Genomic DNA, 24,964 nt, shown 5'->3' on the forward strand with positions numbered 1-24,964 from the left:
CTGCCACTCTTCCCAGAAAACTAGAGCTAGTTTTCACTCATTTGCATGGCTTAGCCACTGAGAAGCCAGAGCAAGTTAAGTGAATTTTGCAGTGGGTATTTCCTTTGTGTTAATGAACTAACAGTTTAAATTTCAGTTATCCTCCGAGACAGATTCCAAAGTAGCTATGGAGGGCGAGCGAGCGGTTCTTCTGTCTGCTCTCCATCTTCCTTGTCATCCTTAATGTTTGGCTCTGAAGGTTTTATATTTTGGTTTTCAAAACACAAATGAAAACCTAAAGGATCAACATAAATAAAACTTTATTTTTAATAATAAAATTAATGTTTCTAGTAAGGAAAAGATAGTATGTCATTCCTTTAGCAGTACAAACAATCTTTTATCCAAAAGAATACATTGGGTTTTATTGTGTCATTTGTCTGAATACAGACTCAGTGGAATATCTAAATGATACCCTGCTCTGAACTCCAAGTTGAAAGTAAGTTTTTATTATACTTGAGGGAAACAATGGGTTCAGCTGCTTATTGCAAGGAGCAATTGCCAAGGGAGAGTTAAACTCAATTACTGTAACCATACTGAATAAAAAATACTGCCAAGAACAAAAATACGCCTGGGTAAAGACAGCCACTGAATAAAAAAAATCGACATAAAGCGTATCAAATATTTATTTATCTGGGCAACAAAGGACTATGATACATTGACAGGCATGGAAACTACTGCCAGCACAACTCAGTACAATACAGCTAGAACTGCTTCCAAAATGGCCAGTGAAAATACAGAATACCAGGTGGTCCCAAATGTTTGAAGTTCTTTGAACAAAAAGGGGGGGGGAATCCCTAACCCTCGGTTTAAAGACAATACTCATTTATTGCTCAAATGATGCTTTTAAGGGAGGACAGTGGAATAAAATAAACTTTTCTTTTTTCTCCCCACAATACATAGAACGGTTATCAAACCACTCAAGTTAAAAATCTTCCCAGGGTCCAATATCACTTTTTTCTTTCAGTTCAATGAAAAGCTAAATGTAATACTAATTATTTATAAAATTTTATTTTACTTTTTTTATTTGTTCAGCTGTTTCATTGTCGTCTTTAACATGCTACAACAGGGCTAAATTCATGAATACCAGAGGAAAAAAAAAAAATCCCCCAAACCTTGGATTCCTAAATAAGTACCATGAACCACATGAAGAACTAATAGGGAAGATTCAAAACCCACTAAACAAGAGGTAAACGAGATCACCAGATAAATTAAAAAAAAAAAGGCTTAAAACAGACTCACCATATTTACAATTCCCATTAAATTACACATAAATAAATATATACAGAGACGTGAACACTGATTCCCTTATAGAACTGTGAATCGTGTTGTCAGAGAGAGTTCAAGTTGGTCGCTTTACCTTGAAGAGGGAAAACTTCTAGAACTGAAGACAAGACATGGAACTTCGAGTATCTGTGTTCAAGTTTATTCACAATACTGATAAAAATGTCATTAGCCTTTTTTGCCATTTTTTTCTTTCTTTTTTTTTTTAGTATGGCTACGATCTGAAGTATGTAAGAGAAGGTGGTGATTCCGTCCCATGAAGCTCATATAATTTTTTTTTAATTTTTACGTTCTTTTTTCTAAAAAAAAAAGTTTTAAATTTTTTTCGTTGTCGTTGTTGATTTGTTAGTTTAAAAAAAAAAAAAGGGTTCACAAACTCGGACAGAACTTTTCTTTGCTGGCTTCACGGCCTGTTCTGTTCTCTTAGGCTCCACACGAGGGCAAAGGGGAGTTGGTGCTGATGGAGGAAGTCGGGGCCGGGGCCGGGGCCTGAGACTGCGGGGTCGCCCCGCTCACAGTGGAGCGCTGTCCCCGGCACCCCGAGACTCCGGACCGAAGGCGGTGGCGGCAGCGGCGGCAGCAGCAGCAGCAGTAGCAGCAGTGGGGGGTTGCTGATCCCGGAGCTGTCACCTGCCGGTGGTGATCGGTGGTGGGGGAGGGGCGGTGATGGAGATGGAGATGGCGATGATGGAGATGATGGAGATGATGGCGATGGAGATGGAGTGGGTGGGCGCGCCGGGGCCGGGGCCGGGGAGGCGGCGCGGGCAGGGGGTGGGGCAGGAAGAGCGCCTCACTTTCTGTGTTTCTCCTCTTTGTCACTGCTTTTGGCGCTGCTGTCCGTGTGGCTGTTCGGGTTGTTGCTGAGGTACATTTTGTCCATGGCCTTGAGGGCCTCGGTGAGATAGTTCTGCAGGGCCGTGACCGCGGCGCACACCGCCGGGCTTCCGAAGCCGTGGGAGATGAGGTTGAAGTGGGTCAAGCAGCTCTGGATGCCCGGCTCCAGGATGGGGTTGGGCCTCGAGTTCCCCAGGGGAGATCGGTCCTGAGCCAGCAGGTCGGTGAACTCCTTGCATATCTGTCTGCAGCACAAGTGGAGCGGAGAGAGAGAGAGAGATGAGGCTGGGCAGCCAGCAGCATCCGCAGCAAAGAGAAAACCTTGCTCCCTGCCGTTACCTCTGCCTGGATCACGCCGACACCTGACCTGACCCAGAGCCCCAGAGACAGACTGGGGGGGAGGGGCACATGTTGGGAGACCCAGCCACCTGTCAGAGTCCGCCTAAACATCTCCTGCTCTTTAAACACTTCCACACATGCCTCTCTCTTGTCTTTCTGTGTGTGTGTGTGTCTCTCTCTCACCTCTCAGCTGCACCAAACTTCTAACCCCCTCCTCTCTCGCTCACACCAAGCATCCTAGACGCAAGAAAACATTTCACACGTTAGGAGAGAGACAAAGGTGAGTCAGAGGGGCAAGGAGTCAGAAACGCAAGCATCTCTTCAACAGCCAATAGCATGCACCCAGCAGCTGTCCTGCTCAAAATACTACGGAGCCCCCTCTTCCCTAATCTTCTAGAGACCTCGGCAGCGGTTTGGGGGGATGAACTCTCCACTCATTCACCTTCAGATCAGGGTGGATGTGCACAAGAAAGGCAAAACTTTTCTTGGGATTCTTTTGCCTTTAAAAATAAAAGTCACCAGAAAAAAAAAAATGTTCCTTGGGGATAAGTCAGAGTGGTTTGGGGAAGAAGAAACAGACATTTCAATCGCCCATTCCACCTCTTTTCCCATACACCAAAAAAAAACTGTCTAGGGAAATTGTGAATATGGGTGTGTTTAGGAAGCTAAGAGAAGAGGGAAAAGTTGAAATACGGGCGATGCAGCCTGCACAGGGGAAGCTCAGTCTCTGAATCTGGGAAGCAAGGACTAGGTGGGCCTTCCTGAGGCAGCAGCAGCCTTTGGGTGGGGGGCTGTGAAGGGAGGATGGAGAACAGGAAGCAGTGGCAGGCTACCTCCTCTAAGGCCAGCTGGTGTCCCCAGGCCAGAAACTGCCCTGCCTGAGGCCGCTGCCCCTGCTTCCATGCCCTCCTGTGACATCGACTTTGATAATTAAGGGCTTCCAAACAAGCCTTTTAATTTCCAGAAAACATATCAAAACAGTCATTTTCTTTTCACACACCACCTGCAGAAGCCTATTCAGCCCAGGCACCAATGGGAATATAACTTGGGCCATTTTGAAACCTATTTGACATCTCGCCTGTAGGCTAGAACTTGTGGGGGGTGTGTGTGTGTGTGTGTGTGTGTGTGTGTGTGTGTACACAGCACTTTTGAGGAGGATGGAAAGGAAGGCAAGAAATGGGAGAAGGGATTAGGGTTGAAACTAGGACAGCTTCTGGCTTGAACATTTTGCAGGCCATTGCTTAATCCTTGCCCTTGGAGAACATATTGATAAGAGACAAAAACTGATACAGGCAAGTGTGTCACTCCTTTAAGAACTTGGTTCTGAGAATTTGAAAAGAATAGATACATGTATGTGTACAGCTGAATCACTTTGCTGTACACCTGAAACTATCACAACATTGTTAACCAACTATACTCCAATATAAAACACAAGGTTAAAAAAAAAAAAAGAACCTGATTCTGGTCTTTCTGACCAGAAATAGTCGCAAATCCACACTCAGCTTCCATCAAATCCCTACTATACCCCACCCCCATACACGTTAATTTTTTTTAAAAAAATGAGAACGTGTGGTGAAAGAGAGGGGAAAGTGGGAAATACGCACTCACAATCTTCCTTGTATTGCCCCTTTAAAATCAATTATGGTTTATTAGATTGTGTTGTAACTTCAATATTTACAACAGAGCTGATTAACACAAAAGGAAAAGAGGCCAAAAATGAGAGCAAAAATGATTTTGATTTTTGTTTCTCTTGACAGTGAGACACAGAGACCCCGAAGAGGTAATGTCTTACTTTGTAGCCAGGAGCATGTTTTTTCTTGTCACTTGCTCATTGGGATCGGAATGTTGTCGGTTGAGAAATTCAGCTACTGCTTTGGCAGGAAATTCAGTTTCGCACACATACCCAAAGTCCCTGGCGAGGTGGACGGCCTCTCCTGGCAAGAGGTGAGAGGAGGGGGGCGAGGGCAAGAGAATGAAAAAAGTTGGGATCAAAACTGCCTCCCAACTCCCTTATTTTCTTAACCCAGATGTTGTAGGAAACACACACTACTTGTTTTCCCATTTCAGGCATTTTCTTTCCTTCTCTGTAGGATATGGTGGCTGCACTTCCCAGGGAAAATGGCCACTTAGCCTAGAAGGCCCAGGCGATTGGAAAATATAAAATCCCATCAACTCCCCTCCAGCCTCATCCCCACCCCCGATGACATTCCCCCACCTTCTCTTTCAAAATGTTTCTTGTATTCCAACCTCACACCTATCAACACATTCATAAATGATATTCATAATTACTCCTCGAGCTTTTCTGCAAGGGAACGACTAAGGGTTTACATTTTAACTTTATCGCATATAATTATCTGTTCATCCAAACCGATTAACCAAGAGGATTCGAGGGTCGCTCCACTGAGTCTGCCTGTGTTGTTGATTTTCGAATCTTTGGTTTTAATTTCCTGAACCAGTTGGTTTTTACTGCAGGGCTTCCTGCCATTAGCTCCAGCTCCGGAAGAACGCATGCGCCAATTAGAGCATCAAAGCCCTCTCCGCTGAGCTTGTTTCCATAAAATGGAGCGGATCACAAACAATAACAGTTCTCCAGAAACTGCTTCCCTGCTACAGGACTCAACCCCAAAACCATGCACACTCTCACACTACACCCAAAGCCGCTACTACCATTTTCTCTGCATATAATTGTTTCGGGGTCTGAACGGTGGGTTCCCAATGTACTGGTATTATTTTTAATATAATGCTACTGTAGCTGAGTTTCTGGCACTGAACAATTGCTTATGAGTTAACAGTCACATTAGTATCATTTTGGGCACGATTAACGAATGGTTCATAGGGTTTCTCCTCAATTTTATGTTTTTAAATATTTTAAAAATTATTTACAAAGCTAGAACTTGAGTTCAATTATACTATGTCTCCTCAAATACAAGATATAAATAAGATTAAGTGCCTTCTTTAAATATAAATGGTAGTTTTGAAATCTGCGCCATAACTTAAGTGCCTCTCTTTTTCCTGTAAGCATAAGACATTTCCAACGGAGCACAAAGGAAAATGCAAAAGAACGATACATTCATTCCAACACACCCAAACTTAAGCCAATTTAGTATCAGACAAACTTAACAGGGATCTAGAGGAAGTAGGGATGTGACTGCTGTGACTGGATTCTGATGTATCTAGAACAGCGAGTGAGGACAGGGTGAGCCTTTGTTTTGAGGGGTTTAGAAGCGAGTGTGTGTGTGTGTGTGTGTGTGTGTGTGTGTGTGTGTGTGTGTAAAAAGCTGACATGAGACACTTTCTGCAATGCTTATATTTCTTTTTTCTTTTCCTATCCAAATAACTCAAAGTCTAAAATTGCTCACTTTTCTTCCTCTCCAGTAGAGAAGCACAATTAAATGAGAGATAAGGGAGCATATGTTTGGAAAACAAAAACCTAAAAGGGCATATAACCCTGAGCTTTCAGGATGGTCTTAAATCAGGATGCAGGTCAAAGATTCCCAAATTAATTCAGGAAGTAATGGTCACGCATTTCTCAAACGCAGATGTCAGAATAGCTTAAGTGATTTACTGCTGAGCTCTATAAAGGAGACTGGAACTTGAGGAATATGCAGTTCTTAAGTTTTCACATTGTTTAGGTCAGAATTGGGCTAGGGAGGTGTAATTTTGTGGCAGAGGGGAAGAGGAAAGGAGGACAGGAATAAATGCAAATAGTTTTTTGACACGAATTCCGTTCACTTCTGGTTATGTTTTCTGGAAAAATGAAACTGCCCAACTGACAAAATACAGCCAAACATCTGGCCACTGAATATTAGCCATTTTCTCAGAAGAAACTTCCCTTCTCTTTAGCAAGGGAACTCACTTACCCTCCACTAGTGATGTAAGCAGGGTGACATTGGCAGCTTTACGCCTCCCTGCTGGCAGATTTAATCCTATCTTGTCCAGTTTTTCTCTTAAAGATCTTCCTCCATTTTTAGACTTCGCCCTGTTTCACAAATACATGTGAGAAAGGGATTCAGAAAACATTTGGTTGCTCTGCATCACACTGTAGTCATTTTGACAACTTCCTAAAATGTATTTTTAAAAATTAAGGATCCTGGCCCCGAGATATGTAAGGAAGGGAAACCTAGGAAGGAATGGTACAGAAAGAACATAGGCGATAAATGCTTGTTAAACTCTAAAGCACCCCCTGTGTTCAGTTATTACTGCAACTATTGTGGCAGGTTGGAAGGTTCTGATTTCCCAACTCTCTGAAGAAGAACCACAAACAAATAAACACAGCTCTCATCTCTAGGGTGTGAAGTATTTTTGAGTTCAACTGATGACTGTATATTTTCCCTGTTGTTACAATCACACAAATCCCAATGGGGTCTTTAAATTGTCTTTGCAAGATCTGCTGTGAGGTTATTCAGAGTAACCAAAGTTATCATCACTCTTACGTTTCTTTCTCTGGCTTTAGCCCCAGTGGGAAATTCATTTCACCAACTGTTTACATGCCGTGTCACCAGCCTAACTAGAAAAGTCAAAAGTTGATATCAGCCTTTAAAAATTTCCCTTACTTCAGAGACGATGGAGGTGGTTCTAAATAGATGTCTAAATAGACTCCCATAATCAGAAGGTGGTTAAGATAAATTGTTTAAATAAAACAGCAAATTAATTAATTTCAGATTTTATTCCCTACTCAAGTGCTCTTTAATTGTGTGGATTAAATTATACTCCCCTAGGTAAACAGTCTCCAATATTGGGGAGGGGGGAAGGGGGAGAAAAAGGCAGAGGGCGGATTCAGATCTGTGTCAGCGAAAGATTACAAAGGGACAGCAAATGACCGTGAAGGAGGAAGGAAAGAGTGGAATAGCTGATGTTAAACTCTGTAGCCTTTGTATGGGATATACCCATCACAGCAGAACTCTGGGTCTATAAACAGATATATGAATAAATGTCAAAAGAATGAAGTTTTGGTCCACTTTCTCATTAAAAATTAAAAAGGAGAAAAAGTAGAAAATATTATCTGGGAAAGTTCAACGCAAGACCCACCACACACAAAGCTGGGTGGAACCCTAGGAGCAAAAAGCCCAGAGGAGGGACAAACCTGCCCTGAGGGAAGGTGCTTCACCTCGCCGACCCTTAGAAAATCTCATCTACGAAATGAATCATTCCGACCTCGCGCGGGTGAGACAAGAATCCCTGGCCACATATGCAACATGCAATCGTCTGTAGCGAGCACACATAATGCACGTAAACGTGCCTCGCACGCTGCCTGGCACACACGGGGACGCGGTACATCGGAACCATTAGTGCGAGCACCTCGCGCGGGAGGGTCTGCTTCTGGTGACCCGGGGGCGTGGCACGGAGACTCTAGAGAAAACCATTGTCTTCTACTTAAACCCTATTCAAGGGACGGCGGGCTGCAATCGGAGACCCTATATGGAGGTAAGGCAAAGTGAGGCGCCTGAGAGGAAGTTTTCCTAGGCTTGCAAGGTGTGAGCGAGTAGGGAAAAGGCGGGCGCGCGGCGCCCCGCGGCTGCAGCGGCCGGGACTGAGCCCGCGGCGGGGCGAACTGCGCGTGCGCGCGGGGAGGGGGTGGGAGGAGGCAGAGGTCCCATTGAGCGCGCTGCGCCGGCCGACCCGGGCGCGCCCCCGGAACGACGGAGCGCGCGGGAACGCGGCGGAGTGCGCAGGCGCCCGCCGCCTCACCCCGCCCCCAGCTCCCACCCACCGGGTTCTACGCTCTTCTCCCCGCCCCTTTCTTTTCCCGCGAAGGGAGGGCCCTGGCGCGAGGCCCGTCCGCGTCGCCGGCCCGGCGCAGGCGCAATGCTTGGCGGGCAGGGCCTCGCTCGGGCCTCACCTCCGCAGCACTCCGCCCAGCAGCGAAGCGTTGAGACACTCCGGCGGTGAGAGGCGCCGCTGTACTTCCGCCACCGTGACCTTGTACTTCGAGGTGGAGCTGAGGAGTGAGAGACGACCCGGAACTGAACAAAAGACTTCGTTGGGGTTCACGACGCCGCCGAAGAGGTTGTCCTTGTTGATGGGGATGGCGGAGACGGCGTTGCTGTTGGACTTGGACAGGGACACGGGGCCTGCGGAGACAGACGGGGAGGCCGCGTGTGGGCGCCGAGGATCCCTCCCGAGCCCTGCCCGACCCCGGCCCTCGTCCCGGCCCGGGCAGGCTCCCAGGCTTGCGCCGCAACCGCCGCTTTTCTTCCAGCCCTGACAATTCCGTGGCTCCTTCCCCATCTCCTGCCCTAGTCCCTGCTCCATCCCGGTACTGGGAATGGAGCCTGTGCCCCTCGGCGCGTCTCACCGGCGGCCGGGGGGCGGCCCAGCCCCGCCAGCCAGCCCTGTGCTTCTCCCTGGACCCTTGCCATTGAACCGCTGGGGCGCGCTGCCTAGAGATGGTGGTGAACTCGTGACCCTCCCGGCTCTCAGCATCCGAGGGAAGTGGCCCCCAGACGGGGTGCTGGAGCACGGGCTTGGGGTGCAGCGGAGGGGGTGACGTTTGTAAACCGAGAGCAAGCTATGTAGGCTCGGGAGTTTTCGTGGGGCGAGGGGTTTAGCGTTGGGGAAAAACTGCTTCACAGACCTATAATTAAAATCAGCCGAGAGTTTAGATGGCTAAAGCGGCCTGTAAATGAGCACTTCATTCAAGGCACCAAGCCGGGAAGTGGTGGATTCTGTTGTCACACCCCGTCCTTTTGATAAATAGGCCCTTTCCTATGTTTATCTGTGAAAAAGACTCGAGTTTTGGAAAACCATTCCAAGCCCCGTTTTGAACTGGGAGAAAGAAGGACAAACAGGCCTACCATGGAAAACTAGCAGTGTGTTCTTTTGATGAGCAAACAGTTAATAATCTTATGCTTAAGCGTCTTCTTTGGGAAGGGGGGAAGGGGAGGATATGTTCTTGTTAGTTAAAATCATAAGCTCTTCATCGTTGGATCCACCATACTTAGAAGAAAATTCAAGGCCAGCAGAAAGTGTACTAACATGTTACATTTCTAACACCAATATAATTCAGATGCATTCATAACCATTTAAGTACAGTATGCATTTGTATCTTAAAATTCCACATGGAGACATAATAATACATGTATGCATAATAATACATGTATACAGTACTCCTCCCTCTTGATTGGGGATATTTTAGACGTATAGGGAGGGGGGGGGGCTCTAGGTTTTGGATAGATCACTTGTGACATTAATAGCTCTGGGGAGGCTAATAGAGACAATAGGAGTTAAACGAACTCTTGAGAGATTACTAATAAAAGAGCCAATTATCATGTCGACTTGGAAAGAGCATCTCTTAAGATTTATCCCTTGCACATCTAATTTGACGTGACAAAGACTTCACAGATGCAAAAATGAAACTTTAAACTCGCTAACAATATACTGATTGGGGTTAGAAATGGGAACAGTTTTATATAGCATCGTCCTCTGGTGGTGCCTAGAATCCTGAAATGTAACATTGCCACCATAACAAAAAAAAAAAAAAGCTGCTGTGAATAGCATTTAATCCGGTAAACTTTATTTCTACTCACTAAACACAACACAAATTACAAATCCATCCAAATCACTTGACACTTTTTAAAAACAATTTCTGCTCCAAACATTTATGCTAATAAACCTGACATCTTCAAAAAGCTAATTTTAACCAAAAGCCAAATTTTGTTAACCTAATTCACAAAGTTTAAAAAACCCTTAACAGCTAATGAGAAATTAAAGAACATGAAAGACTTTTTCCCCCTCTGCTAAGGAGTGCTATGTTTTTTTATCATCTGCTCCTATATTAATATTAAATTACTTGCACTGCTTTTAGCATTATACACTTCTTAACACTCATGGCCACTCACGCAATGGATTAACTGAACTGTTAAAACCGTTCCAAAATTGAAATGCCACTTCCAAATCTGTTCAACTATTACACATTTCATGTGTTTGTCCAGATATCATTAAACTAAATTAAATGTTCAAGTCATGAATCAGAACAAAGCTAGCCTGTTGCCATTACTAACATACTGAAAGCCGATCATTTAAGCATTGCTATTCTATGCCTATCTATTCGCTAATTCTGAGCCTTTAGGAAATCCTACTTGGAAAAAAATAAACACAGCCCTGCAAGTTCTTTTAAATAGCACTGTGCCTGTAAGGACATGCTTGGAATGCAGAAGGAAATGGCTTACCTTTCTTAATTACAGTTTGATCTGGGATGTTAATACCCGGGTCTTCTACATGCTGCAACAAAAGGATACACATGGATGTAAATGTATAATCAAAACAAAAGGAAATGAATATTTCGTGCAAGACAGGGGGAGGGGAAGGTGCAGACTCAAAATTCCCCCCTCCCATCTAGTGACATTTATATATAAACATCTCATCTTGGCTCATTGGAATTGGGGGTTTTGCAGCTCAAGACGTTTCACTGTACACCCACGGCCAATTTCTCGTTCCCCAGCAAATAATCCACATTTGAAGGAGCTGGGGGTGGGGAATAAAACTTTCTTTGGAAATTAAACCGAGTTTTGATCTTTCTCACAGTCAGTTCAACCTTTAAAAATACACCTAGCTTTAGTTTGGTGCCTCAGCGGCTTCGGACTTCAGCAATTCCAGCGTGCAGGCAGCAAAAGCCAGAGAAACAATAGAAATGACAGTCGGGAGTAACAGGGGAGTATTGGAAACGTTTTAGGTGATGTGATAAAGAGCAAACGTATATACACACCTTCACTTATGGATAAATGAAAAAAATTTAAAAAGGACTACTGTCTAAATTGGATATCAGATAGGGATATGGAAATGATAAAAAGAGAAACAAACAAACAAAAATCCTTTGAGGTTTTCCTGTGTCCAGTAGCAGATTTGGATTTGTTAGTGTGGGTTTCTTTTTTCCTTTTTTTTTTTTTCTACAGATGGATGGGTATACGTGTGTGCTAGAGTGAAAACGTGATTAGAAAGTAAAATGAAATCGTGTTTTCTAATGCAGAAACTGACAGGCAATATAATGTCTGCCTGTGTTTACAAATTAGCACCAGGGCTGCTGAGATAGAAGATTTCACAATCGTTACCAAACACAGGCATTACCATTAAAAAAACTATTACTTCCTTCTCTAGTCTTTGTCCAACAATAATACTGATTCGAACATTTTCCATTCTGTCTTGGATTTATGCTCCTGTTAATTGTGCCTGATCGCAATGATTCCGGGTGGATGGCACTAAGTTGCTTTATTACAGGTTTTATTATACTCAATGCTCTCATTTGTAACTTGCCTAAAGTGCTTCTGGATTTAAGTATAATTAAATTGAGAAATGTTCAGAAATGACTACTGCTGCAGTTCTTGTGTTTTAACTATATGGGGAAATATGATCCCTTTATGCACGCACCCTAAACCCATAAAGTAAATGTAATGTGGCATAATACTTTTATTTGTGTTATTTCTAGACCTTGTCCATACAGGGCAGACTGTTAAGTTTAAAACCCCACTGAGATATTAATGATTAAATAATTTTCACCATCGATTTGATTTTCTTAAATATTTGGCAGTCGTTCTTATTAAAGGTTAACTGTTGCAGCAATGGGAAAATTGAAAACAACCCTTTTCCTGACCCAAATTCCTTTGAAAGAATTTTTTTTCTTAAAAGGTGGGGGAGGGAAAGGGGAAGAGCAGCAACTGGGTTTCCTTGTTTTTATTTGATCTTTTGATGAATTTCTCCTATAGGCCAATCTCACCACGAAGAGTGACTATACCGGTGTCAAGAATTCACACCAGCCACTTCGGAATTTTTGCAAAGTAGAGCAATTCTAATTCACAGTAGTTCCAAAAGCTCGCAACATTATTTTGCAATTCAGATATTTCCAAGGAGCAGACTAGGATAAGGATTCAGAGAATCTTTGGGAAGGGGAACTAAAATGATCACAACTTCCAGGTTTGTTTCTTAATGGCCCTTTTCTCAGCTATTGCTCCTCTCATTTCACTTTCCAAGAAATGCACTGTTCAGTATCAGTTTCTAAAAACATGTATGAAAACACACACACACACACAATGCTTACTAAACCCCACATTGGATCAACTGCCTACTTTCCTGCTTTCCATGTTACGCTGCTAAACATAACCAACAAATTTCAGTGATTAACTAGGCCAAATGAGAGATGTAATAAATTTTCTATTTTCCTATGTAACTTAAATAATGTTTTAAATTCACCGAGCAAGCAGGTAAGTTCATCTGACCATTTTCTTTGCAATCTAATGCAGTAATCATTAAACTGTCAACGGACATATTGCTGCAATATTTGATGCAGTAATTTGAAATAGCATTTTAGCAAAAATCACATCCAGATACATTTCCTCTCCAAAGAAAAGCAGCATTAACAGAGCCTTTACAGCTTTAATAAAATTATTGGCTTGCTCTAATTCCATTTCAGGAAGGTTGTGAGCAAACCATAAATATGTAGAATTGAAGCAAGAGATGCTGGTTTAAATTTAATTTCATAAAGTATTTTCAAATTATCAGTAGCCTGGTTTGCATTGTAAACAGTAAATGCGCTAATACCATGCTTATTTAGAAATCATTTCAAACTGCATTTATTGATAACTGAATTAGAACTCAAAGAATGCATTGCCCGATCGTCTCAAAACATTCATTTAATGTGGGGGTGTAGCGGGTTCTGAAAGGCGTTGGGAACCCAGTTAATGATTTATGAGGTCAGCACTTAGCACCCCTAGGAAGAGAAAAAGGCTGCATTCAATGTCCTCCTCCTCGGACTTGCTACTTACTATTCTTTAATCAGGGTAGGGTATACACATAACTTTCAGATATCACTAGCACTCATAAAATCAGGTAAAAATTATTTTCCTAGTGTGTCTTTCACACTTTCTTTTAAATGGCCAGGGCATTTCAATGAGCGCTTTTGGTTGACTCTAACATGTTTTTCAGGACAGGGAGAAATCCCCACGACAGACACAGTGGTGGAATTAGATCCTCTCCCCGTCGAAACAGTTTACTGTCGTCGAGAGGGGAAGGTACCGTCAACGGTGACATTCGTCTAATTTCTCAATGGTAATATGCAGGCATTGTTTGAAGGAGCTCCAGGAGCCATTGTTCTAGGGGCAGGACCCTCAAGTACAATTCTTTTCCATTTTTTTAAGGCGGCTGTCTCAGTGGGTCCTTAAGTGTCCACCCGAAAAACCAAAAGGAGATTTCGAGAAAGTAAACGCCGGGCAGGAAAGCCCGGGCCCCCCGGGCTGCACGTTCCGGGCGTTTTCTCGCGGGTGGGTGAGGAGGGTCTGCGTTTTCTCTCCCGCCGCCCGCGGGGCCTCTTACCGGAACGTCCTCGATGGCGTGAGGTAAGGAGTGGATCGGGAGGTCTCCGAGTCCTGAGCCAAGCCCATGGGGGCCGTGCAGGAGGTCCTCGTGCCGCCGGTAGTCCCTGCGGGGATCCAGGCCCGACAGCTGGTGGGGCAGCCCCCGGTGCGCGTGCAGGAGCCCAGACTCCTGGCTCTGCCTCTGGCCGGGCCAGCCCGGGTGCTGCGGCTGCGGCTGGGCGTGCAGTGGGTTCAGGCTGTAGGGGTCGTTGACGTGGGAGTAAGGGTCTTGCGACTGGGGGTAGATAGGCTGGTAGGGCGGGGGGAAGTAGGGGGGCTGGAAGTCGGCATTGGGGGTGTGGGACAGCGGCGGGGCGCTCGTGTAGGGAGATTGACCTACAGTGCCCAGTTGGGGCAACCGTGCCGTCCCGTTGCTGGTGCCGTCGTGACGGTCCTGGAAGAGAGCGAGGGCAAGGGCAGAGAACAAGAAATCAGGCGTCGAGTTACAGCTGCCACACTGAGTGCACGGCTCAGGGCTGCGTGGGAAACGGCCCGTCCCCGTCCGTAGGCCGCCGCGAGAAAGGAGCCCTAGGCGGTTCTTTTCAGAAAATACTCCGGGAGTGAAAAGGGCCCTTCCCCAAACGCAGGGAATTCGACTGTGCCAGTGAGGGGGCATAAGAGACTCTCCTTAGGCGCTTCTTTCAAAGGGGGGAAAAGGCGAAAAAGGGCCTCCCGGAACACAGCCCGTTAAGCTGCGGAGTGGAACCTCCCTTACGCAAAATTAAAATTCCTACTAAATATTAAACAGCAGAAGCAGCCTTTTCTCTGTCCCTGCATTTGAACCTGCCTGCCACTGCGTTATTGTTTACTCTGTTCCATTTATGTGGAGGAAAACAGTCAAACCCATTCAAAGGCTATTACCATTTCATGACTATTTAAATAGAGCATATTTCGTAGAGGGCTGTAAGGAAAGCCCACGTTTAAGTTACCAGCTTAAAGAAGGTCTAAGCTGCGGGATGGGGGTCTGTCTTATCCGCTTCCTCAGTTAGGAGCCTTTTTCTGGACAGGGTCGATTTGTGATAGAGACGGGGAGAGAGGGACGTCAAGCCAAGGTTTAAAATGGAAAGATCCAGCCTTGTCTTGGGTTTAAAAGAGAGAGGTGCACCCCGGGGCGGAGGCCCCCGCCCCTTCCACCCCAGCCCCAAAGGGCAGAAGAAACGCCTGACTTGGGTTCCTCTATTGCAATTCGCTTGCAAAACAAGCGAACAGAGTTGATTGCAGGCAATGCGAGCCCTCGGAGGTACAGCCCCGGACCCCGAGGGGAAGAAGGGGCACACCGGGCAGCATTTTTCCTGTAGCCGGATTAAGCATCAAATGTTGAGAACATCTCGGGAACACGTGAAGAGGCGAGGAAATAAAGACAAACGTGGCAAGAAACACGCCTTGGGAAGTAGCAGCGAGGTAGGGCTGCGCGCCGGGAGAGGTCGAGCGGGGGATGGGGGGTACCGCATTCGGCTGAAGGATGGAAGAGAGGGAGAGATACGAGGAGCGAGGGCAATGCAAACGGAAAGGGGGTGCCCTGAAGGAAAGCCGGGCGAGGAGGACGGGCCGCTCCGCAGCCCCAGGTTCTCCAGAGTAAAATTCCTAAGGAAACAGGGATGGGGGTGGGGATGGGACTCACCATAGCTGAAAAACTGTGAACTAACATCTGCGAAGAGTCTGGGGTAACGAGTCAGGGTGGAAAACAACAAGCAAGCCCGGAGAGCCCGGCTGCCCCGCTGCCCGAGCGCGCCCCACACAAAAGGCGCCGAGAGCCCCGCGCCACCCGGGACTCCGGTCACGGCGCCGCCGCTCCCCCGAGCGCTGGAGCCCCGCTCTGGTCCATCCGAACTTGAACCACCGATTCGAGCGGCGCCTTCAGCTGGTCGAACCCACGGTCTCTATCCTGCCGTGAGCGGGTAGGATTCAAAGTTCCTTAAAAAATGAAAAACCTCAAAAAGGCAAAAAGCAAGAAGTGTGTGTGTGTGTGTCTGTGTGTGTGTCTGTGTGTGCGCGCGCGCGCGCGTGTTCCTTAATCCGTGTCTCCCCCTCTTTTCTTAGCGGCGGCTTCGCTTGAGCTTCTAATAACCGCGCTGGGCAGCGTTCCTGGAGCCTGCTAATAGCAGATATTCATGACTATTAATATTACACGAATACTTAATAAGGGAAGAATGCCTGGAAATCGAGCGTGAAGCGGAGAGGCAACTCGCGCCGGAGCCGGCTCTCAATGCAGTCCATTGACGGGAGCTTCAGTGTAGCAAATCGGAGGAGGGGAGAGGGAGCGCGAGAGACAAAAAGCGGGCGAGAGAGGGAGCGGGCGAGCGCGCGGGGGGCCGCGGCGCGGCGGCTGGCGAATCACAGGGAAGGGGCAACATTTTAAAAGGTTGCAGGGCAAGCAAAAGTGAAAGAGAAAGAGGGAGAGACGGAGACCGAGGGCGAGCGCGCAGAAAGGGAGAATGTGTCTGCGTGCGTGTGTGAGAAAGAAAGTGTGGGCGCGAGAGAGGAGCACGGAGTGGGGAGAGGGGAGGGCGGGAAGGAGGGAGAGCCCTAGAGGAGGAAGGGAGGGGGGAGGGGGAGGAGGCCGAACCGGCGCGCACGGAGGGGGAGGCCGCGGGGGAGGGGGAGGGGAGAGGAAGCGAGCGAGGACAATCAGACCTAAAAGGCTGGGGCAGACCTCGGGATGCCGCGGGGGCCGCGCGTCGCGGCCGGGAGCTGCCGGGGCCCGCGTCCGGGCGTTCGTCTGGCTCTCGGCGCCCGAGCTGCTTCCCGGGCGCCTCCGGCCGCGGGCTTCTCCGCTCCGCAGCCGGGCCTGGGGCTCGGGGTTCGGCCGGCCGCCCCCGCGCCGCTCTTCCATGGCCCGGCACCCCGCCCGGGCCCGGCCCTCGCCCGGGCCGCCGCTCGAGCTTCCCGCGGACTCCCGGGGCTGGACACTCCGCGGCGGCGGGGGCCCTGCCCTCGGCTCTCCGGGGCCGGGGCTCGCGGAGGGGGAGCCGGGACGCCGCCCGGGGCGCGCAGAGGCGCAAGACGGCCCAGCCCGGGCGCCGCTGGCACCGGCTCCCGGCTCCCGGCGCAAACCCGTCTGACTGGCTGGGCCACTCCCGCCCGAGGCCCCCCGCCCCCCCGGATGACACGGCTCGCTCTCCCCCAGCCGCCGCTGCCAGTCTGTCCGCCGGGGTGTCGGAACAAGCGGCACCTCGCCTCCTGCGTGTCCCTGCAGAGCCCGACATAATTAGACAGCCCCAAGCCGGCTCGGAAACCCGAAATCCCTGCTCCGGCGCTCGCCCACCGCAAAGTTGTTGAAACAGCCTTCGCTCTATTTATCCTCCTCTCCCTCCTCTCGCTTCTCATCTGTTTTTGTCTCACTCACACGCACATGCACACGCGGCCCCACAGGGTCCCTCTCTGGGGGTGCAAGTGCATCGCCTCCCACCTGGGTCCCACGGGCAGCTCGCGCCGCGCGGAGCTTCGGACCCCGCCCGCCGGGGGTTTCGGCCTCCGAGAAGGTGATTGCCCGAGCCCAAGGCCACAGCCCGGATACGACAATCCACCCTGGGAGGCTTAGGGGCTCAGTGTCACCCTGACCAGCTCGGAAAGGGCCCCCCAGCCCTGAAAACAAAGCGACTGGCCCGACATGGAGTCTCTGCGCCCGCACCGCGCACGACACGAGTCCCCAGATAAGCACCCGTCCCCTTGGGAAGTCACCTCGTGCCCCGGGGGAGGGGGGAGGGGGAAAAGGAGGACCCGGGAAACGGGAAAGATTTAAAATAGTCTACAGAAAGGAGAGGAGGAAGGGGACGGGTGACACATCGTTCACATAGCCCAGGTTCTGATTTCAAGTGAAGACCCCGCCGCTGCGCCCACACAGACAGCTTGACATTCCCAGCTCCACATGCCAAAAAGAAAGAAAGAAAGAAAAGAGGAAAGAAAAACTAGCAAAAGCCGGGACTGCCATTTATTATTTACTTAGGTAATCTCTCCGGTCGCGGCCCCCTCCCCTCCCCCTCCCGTGACTCATCGGCTCTTTTTAGCGGGGAGTTGCAAGGGGGTTGGGACAGCGGCCGCCAGGCCCTTTCCCAGCGCCTCCCGCCGGCCGGCCGGTAGTCCTGGGGCTTCCCCGGCTGCCCCAAGAAGGCGAGCTCCGGGAATCATGGCTTTTAAAATGGGCTCCAGTGCGGCGCGCTCTACCGGCCGGGCGGGCTCCCCGCACCGGAGGCTGCGGCAGCCCCGCCAGGATTCCCACGGTCACGCAGCCGAGTGCCCGGCGGTTGTGTAGGGAGCCGGCGGCCAGCCGGCTCCGCCCGGTGCCGCCTCCCATCCCCACCCCAGGGCTGCGCCCACCAAGTAGCTCAGAGAGAGAAACTGCCTAGAACTTCCTGAATAACATAGTGTACCTGGAGGAGCCCCGCAGCACTTTGGGAGATGAGTGTTCCCAAACTGAACCCGCTCACTGGGAGGTGCAGCCCAGCTGAGAGCGAAGTGCGCGGGGGGGCCCCTTCTCCAAATAGAAAAGAGCCTTTCGAGAAAAGTCGGGTGGGGGGATGGTAGGAAGGAAGGAAAGAATGAATACATAAAAGAAGGAATATTAAAGATCAGAGACAAAGTTAAAGAGGGGAAAGGGTTTTCTCGTTCCTTTCTTTTCCTGGTGACTTGGGCCCTCAGAATCTCGTTGGAGAGACACGCAGAGTGCACGGACGCGTGCCCAATTGCCAGCAATTGCTTCGAAAACCCAGCTTGTCTCTCTTCGCTCTACTCTTAGGCACAGTCAAAACCGGTCAGGAGGAAAAGGGGGAAGTGGGACAGGGGCTCCGATGGAGGGAAATGAAAGAAGGGAACGTCCTCATCCTCCCTCTGCAGCCTCTCCCCTGCTCTCTTTGGGCGAATCGGAGAGGCGGGCGCTGCGCTGGGGAAAGTTTGTCTCACCCGCACCTCGCAGCGGGCTTCGAGGAGGGGAGGAGACGCGGGAAGTACAGCTCCGCGCCTGCGGCCGCGAGGACAACTGAGCTAGCGCCGCGCTTACCTCGCAGTCCTCGTACTTGATATTATCCGTCAGTTTCCAAAGCATTTTCATGGATCGGCGTGAATGGATTTGCCCCCTCTCCGCCTCGCACCCAAGTGGAGCTACTCTCTGGGTAAGCCCAAAGTGCCGGCTGCGGGCGGCGAGCGCCGGAGGAGGAGGAGGGCGAGGAAGAGGGGAGGAGGGCGCAGAGGAGGCGGCGAGAAGGGAAAGAGCTCCCGTGTGCGCTCGGAGATCTCCCTCTAATGGTAGAAACTTTTCCCTTTTCCTGCTCTTTACCAACAGCCTAATCGCCTCATTAGCATATCAACAATAGTCCAATTGCTCGCCAGCACCACAATCTGCCGCCGGCCGCTCCGACCCAGGTATAAAGGCCTCTCCAAGCCGCAAACCTGCTCCTAGAGCGCGCTCCTGCCGGGGAGCCCACGAAATCTCCCATGAGCCCCGCCGCGCGGCCCTGCCCCGGCGCCCCCGCCCCCATGCCACTCTTCTCTCTCCTCTCCTCTGCTCTCTTCTCCGTCTCCTCCTCGCCGGAGACGACCCGGCAAAAGCCCGGCACCGCGCAGGGTCCGAGCGACCGCGCCGGGGCCCAGCTTTCGGCACCTCTCCCTCATCCCTGCCTCCACCAGCGGCTCTGTCCTTTCGGCTCCGTCCAATCTTATTAGAAATTACTATCCCTTTCGCAATCAGATGTAACCACCAAACGAAGACCGGCGAAGTCACGTCAGGATTTTTGCCCAACAAGAGATCGCCTCCGCTCCCCGGCAGCTGACACCTCCGGCCGCGGCGCCCTGGGACTTTTACTGGCTTCGCGCTTCCCAGCCCACCCCACCCCCCCAGGTTGGAGATTTTGCCAGACGGCTTCAGTCGCCCGGCTGGGGTTTGGGATCCTTTAATTGCCGCGTGTAAAATAAAAAGTGTACCCTGAAGAGGTTACTTGACAGCTGCAGGGGTTAAATGATTTTCCTCTCATTTGTATGAAGCTAGGGCCGACTGATAATTCAGCGTGGTATTTGGGCTACGGGCTTCCTGGGTGCAGTGTGGACGGGAATACGGAACTCCTATAGAGACTCACAGTCGCTTCTGGAGTTGAGCCGAAATACCGACATGTGTGCGCCGTGTCATGCATGCATCAAAATAAATCGCAGGGAACCAACCCTTCGCTGTGCTAATCTGCTCCAGTTTTCCCAAGATTCCCCTTTTTAATTAAAGCAGGGAGAGTTCCTTCATGATTTGGTGCTGTTACTAACGCGGGCGCTTTCGCGGCTCAGTGCCCGGCTGGCGCGGAACCCGGAGGCCCGGGAGCCACCCCCGTCGTCCAGGTCCGCCAGTCTCGGCTCTCCCGGTCCACACGGGGGCCTGCTCGCCCCACCGGGGCTCTGTAATTTTTTCTTCTGTGAAACAGAGGTTTTCTTTTAAAGAAAGAGAGACCAAAAAAAAAAAAGACGTGATGCGATCCTTGGAAATACAGAGTAATTAATTTATCTGGCCGAGCTTCCTCGTTTGTCCTAGGTCAAACCCTCCTTTCTCCCTCTCGAATGCGGCAAATCCCCCAACAACAGTAGGTCTCGCCTCAGAGTTGCTCTAGGAACGACCTCTGATGCCATCTGGGCCTGTTGCTTGCAAATCTCCCAGCCTCCCGGGTCTCACGGTGCGTCCTCGCCGTGAGGGTAGAGGCTGTCGCGAATGCGAGCGTTGCCTAACAGGTGGAAGGAAGGCGAGAGGAGGGGGACTCGCTCCCCCCCCCCGCCCCCAGCCGCCGAAGGGCAACTCTCCCTCCAGACGACCGCAGCCAATTCCCCAAGCCCGGCAGAGTAGGCCAGAAGCCCCCCCCTCCGAAAGTTAGGGAGAAGACCAGAGCCACAAGGGGGGTAGAGAGCCGGAGGGGCTCCCTCCGACGCCCTGGGCGCTCCCCTGCATGCCCGGTCCCCGCCTGCGCAAGGCGGCACAGGCCCCTGGCTGAACCCAGCTCCAGGCTCGGCGCCGCGCTCCGCCCGCAAAAATGGTCAACTTCCAGCGCGAGCGCCACGCACCCTGCGGGCTGGCCTGGGGCCGCCGCCCAACGCGGCGGCTGGAATTCGGGGGGTGGGCCGCCCGGGGGACCGACACCCTCCCAGCCGCGGCCGCAGCCCCAGAGCGCGATCTGTAGGCCAAAGCCTAGGCCCGGGAGCAGGGGATCTTACACCCCCAAAACGTCGCCACGGTGTGCTTGGGGGAAATCTAGGTTTCGCTTTCTTTCTATCTGTGGGCTGGGGAAGGCATTTCAGGGCCTTCATCCTTTCCACCTTCCCCCCTTGCTGACCCGAACCCCGCAGATCTCCGGCTCCACACCCGCCAGGGCTGCTAAACTGTTGTTGTTTTCCCGCCGAGGGCGCCTTTGAGGTGCAGATTGGGGCCTGCGGGCTCCGCGCCGCCGCCCGCGTTAGGAGCGCTGAAGAAAGGCCCGAGCAAGCGCCCCGGTCGCCCCTGGAGCCAGCGGAGCCGCGGTAGTGTGTGAGCGTCATTACCACGACAAGTCGCTTCATTGCATGTCAATGCTCCGGCCTCGCCGGGACCCCAGGACAGCAGCGCCAGGCCTGGGGGCAGGAGTCGGGGGTCCAGGCCTGATAGGGGGGCGTGGAGAGGGCGTTGGGAGAAGAGTGAGTATCTGTGTGAGAGACAGAGACACCGAGAGAGACAGAGAGACAACGAGGGAAGGAGAAAGACTCCATTTTCACCAGCTGTTGCCACCCAGTGGGCCCAGGAGCCCAACAGGCAAAAGCCGGAGGAGCCGGCCTCTCCAGGCCCCAAATCCGCGTGCCCCACCCGAGATCCCGGCTTCCCACCGCTAGCCAAACTGTGAACCCACGGGAGCCAGGCCCAGACTTCACTCCTGTCCCCTTCAGGCTGGAATCTTGCTGCTTCCGAACCTCAGTCGAAACCACTGGAGGCCCAGACCCTGGCCGAGCCTGCACTGCGGGCGTTTTCTCACGCTGAGGAATTCTGCAGCCAAGTTCTCCCGGCTTGAGGGGAAAACCAAAAGCCCTCCGTCAAGGAGTCCCCCAGTCTTCCCCTCCAGAGAAGAGAATGAAGAAGGGCCCTGAGATCCACCGGGGCAAGGGAGGGAAAGGTGTGAATGCCCCAGATTTGAGTTTGGTGTGGGGTTTGCACCCTTAAACCACAAAGTCTAACTCTGGAGATGAAATTGCATTTATTTAGGTTTAATTGGGAGGAGAGGTCTAAAAGAGCTCATGGCTGATTAAAAGAATAAGTGCAATGAAAGAAATAAATACTGCAAGATGACTTCCTTTCCCCAACTCCAGAGAATGTAGGGAAGACGGGACTTCTCTGAACTTTACTTCTGATGGCCGAAATCTGAAACAAGCCGAAGAACTCGCCCCGGAAAGAGCAGGGCCTCAAATTTTCTTTGAGAGGATCGGGGGTTTGGTTCAAATCGGCCTGCGGGCTTTTAGGCACATAGACTCTCGCCCTAACCAGGCCTCCGCTTGGCTAGGGCGAAAAGAAGGCCCCGCGGTTCCCATTATGAAATCGGCGACAGGGGAGAGGCTGCTATGCTCACCAACCTGGCCAGAGCCGCCCTGGTTCCCTTAGGGGAAACGTCCGGAACGTAAAAGGAGAGAGCGCTGGATGCAGGTTCCCGCGGCCGGGGTCGGGCCCGGGGCTCAGGGGAGAGCAGTGTCTGGAGCCTAGCTGGCCTTGCGGTGCCCGTGGCCTAGCAGGGCCAAGTTCGGGAGGCGTTGGTTTCGACCAGTTCTAGGCCTTCTGCCTCATCACTCGCCACTTACCGCCCCCGTCTAGGCACCCCAACCCGTAGCCCAAGCGGTGAAAAGTGGCTTCGGGAAGAAGACGGAGCGAGAAGCTCAACTTTGCGCAAACTCTTTTGAGCATTCCCCAAAAGAACGTGCTCGCCGGCGCGACCCGTCCAGCCGGACCCCTTTCTATTCTCCACGCTCCCTTGTGGTCCCCCAAACGTGGAGACGCGGAGAGAGACAGGTGCACTGGAACCCCATCTCACGCGCCGCCCTGGGGTCTAGGGCGAGATCGGAGGCGTAGCGAGCAGGGAACCTTCCTGGCGGCGCACCGCACGCCCGCCTGCGCCCTGCCCCCGCCTGAATTAGTCATCTACCCCAGTTTCTACTGGCGGCGGGCAGGGGGTGGCGTCCGTAGCGCAAAGCACTGGTGACCCCCGGGGCCACCTGTGGAGCGTGCGCCGGACTCTCCCCAGCACCGGGCAGGCCGGTGGCGCGCGTGGCCCCCAGCGCCGCGGCCGCCGCCTGCGCCCGTTTTCCTGCCCTCTTTCTCTCCTGGGAACGCTCCTGGGCGCTGCCAGGCGCGCCTCACCTACGACGCTGCAGCCCTGGGCCGCAGCTCTTCCTCTCCGCCTCCCCCCGCCCGGCCCCCTCCCCCGCTCCACCCCCGCCCACCTCAGCCCCGGCCAAGGCAAACCCCCGTACCTGCCAGTCCCCCATTTTGGCAAGTATGGACATCGCGGCTCGGCGCTCCTGGCGACGGGTCCCCGCCGGGCATGGGCTGTAGGGCTCGGCCGGGCCCGCTCCCTGGAATCGCTTAGGCAAATCCTCCTTTTTTACCTGCTCACCAACATCTCACCTGGTCATAAAGAGCTGGGTTGCTACCTGCCGACGCATGCGCGCTAGCCCAGGAATTCACTCCGCCAGCCCTAGTCCCAGCGCCTCGCAGAGCTGACCTGGGAAGTGATGGATTTATAGCCGCGGCAATCTCGCCATCAGCTCCAGCTTTTCCCAGCAGCCCCAACCCGCTTTCCCGGTCAATCCCTAGCCGAAGAACCCAGGCAGACTGCCTGCTGGAGTGTGCTGGGAGCGACGCGAGTGTGACTTGGTGTGTTTTCGCACTCGAGCCATGGGGGCATCTACACGCTCTTCCCTTGGCTCTCTTCCCCTTCGGAACTTTGGGGCTGGGAGAATCTCCAGCCCTTGGGGGGGGGGAGGGCAAGGCCCGGAGACTGGGTCAGAACCGATAGGTGCCGCGCACCTGGATGCATGCGGTGAAGCCATATCTCCGGTCCAGGCCTCCCCGCCGGCCTGCGAGGTTCAACCTCGCGGATTCGAGTCTGCAACCCCCAGGGCTGCTTCAGCGTCGGATCTCAGATCAAAGTGTTTCCCAGTAGGTGAAGACATTCACGATTCTGTTTCATTTCTGACTTCTAGGTTTCGTCTCCTCCCTCCGCAGAGAGTCAAACACGCGTGCACACATACACGCGCACACACACTTGCACACGCATACACTCACACTTCTATTTAAGGTCCGCCCTCTCTTCTCACTTTCACGACTCCCCGCCCCGCCCCCATTCCTCTGTGGCTTCCCGGCTCTGTATCTTTTCCACTAAAACTTTTTAAAGGGAGAAAGGGGCATCGGTGGCTCCGGGATGGTCAGCTGAGGTTTGGGCTGGGGGTGGAGGTTGCTTTCCCATTACAGATGAAATCACCTAAATGATTTCACCGCTGCTCTAATTAGAAGGGAGCTTCACGAGAAGCCACCGGACTTGGGGCTCCCGAGGAGCTCACCTCCGTAGGAGCCACACCTGGCCGGGAGGGAAGGGAGGGTCAGGAGCTCAGCCTCGGACCCCGCTGGCGCTGCAACTGCGCCAGCCCCAGTCCGGCAGCCACCAGCCCAGGGCTTGGGCCAGGGACTCCTGGGACAGGCCCAGTTACTCTGCCAGGCTGCCGTCACGGGCACTGTGAGAGGAACAAAGAACCGGTTTCAAATCATCTTCTCTGACTCCTCAGGCAAATGTGTGCAAAAGGCCAGCTCCACGCTGAGGAGTGGAGAAGACTTGTCCCCGCACCAAAGCCTCCTCTTTCTAATCCCCGCAAGAGCCTCTATCCCTGGTGGCCGGCCCAGATGGCCTTGCACCCTCCCGGCCTTCTCAGGGGCGGTGTGGTGGTGTCTCTCGGAGTTCCTGTGTCGCCTGGGCATATTAATCGTGCCTGGGCTGTGGGACTCTCGTCCCGGTGCCGATTCTCTGGTTGATTGGAAACTTTCTTGGACCTGCCTTAGAACCTTGCTCAACAAGTGTGGGTTTTGTTTGCAGGTGTTTTGTTTTGTTTTGTATTTTTCCTTGCGAATTTTAAATACCTTAAATTATGGCGTTTTTAAC

The 24,964-nt window shown here is 51.5% G+C and overlaps 1 protein-coding gene and 1 long non-coding RNA gene across 12 annotated transcripts; one reads left to right on the forward strand and one right to left on the reverse strand.

Annotated features, from left to right (window-relative positions):
* Nucleotides 1–644: 644 nt before the first annotated feature.
* On the reverse strand, nucleotides 645–23,427 carry TFAP2A (transcription factor AP-2 alpha). Of its 11 annotated transcripts, XM_067751968.1 has the most exons (9): nucleotides 16,489–17,838; nucleotides 14,176–14,229; nucleotides 13,795–14,032; nucleotides 10,662–10,713; nucleotides 8,333–8,564; nucleotides 6,354–6,472; nucleotides 4,286–4,427; nucleotides 2,677–2,730; nucleotides 2,261–2,399 (listed from the first exon to the last, which is right to left on the reverse strand). In XM_067751968.1, the coding sequence occupies exons 1-8, from the start codon at nucleotides 17,160–17,162 to the stop codon at nucleotides 2,697–2,699; spliced, it is 1,545 nt and encodes a 514-aa protein (XP_067608069.1). In that variant the 5' UTR covers nucleotides 17,163–17,838; the 3' UTR covers nucleotides 2,261–2,399; nucleotides 2,677–2,696. The 11 variants fall into 11 exon arrangements, 9 of the variants coding, with proteins under 9 accessions (XP_067608076.1, XP_067608067.1, XP_067608068.1 ...); XM_067751975.1 differs by lacking the exons at nucleotides 2,677–2,730; nucleotides 16,489–17,838 and adding an exon at nucleotides 23,283–23,427 and having other exon boundaries at nucleotides 645–2,399; nucleotides 14,172–14,229; XM_067751966.1 differs by lacking the exon at nucleotides 2,677–2,730 and having other exon boundaries at nucleotides 645–2,399.
* Nucleotides 18,193–20,152, forward strand: LOC137231549 (uncharacterized). The gene is made up of 3 exons (XR_010946656.1): nucleotides 18,193–18,943; nucleotides 19,114–19,193; nucleotides 19,519–20,152. It is a non-coding gene; the product is annotated as an uncharacterized lncRNA (long non-coding RNA).
* Nucleotides 23,428–24,964: the final 1,537 nt, after the last annotated feature.

This window comes from Pseudorca crassidens, chromosome 10 (genome assembly GCF_039906515.1).
Source record: "Pseudorca crassidens isolate mPseCra1 chromosome 10, mPseCra1.hap1, whole genome shotgun sequence".
In the NCBI taxonomy this organism is placed as follows: Eukaryota; Metazoa; Chordata; class Mammalia; order Artiodactyla; family Delphinidae; genus Pseudorca; species Pseudorca crassidens.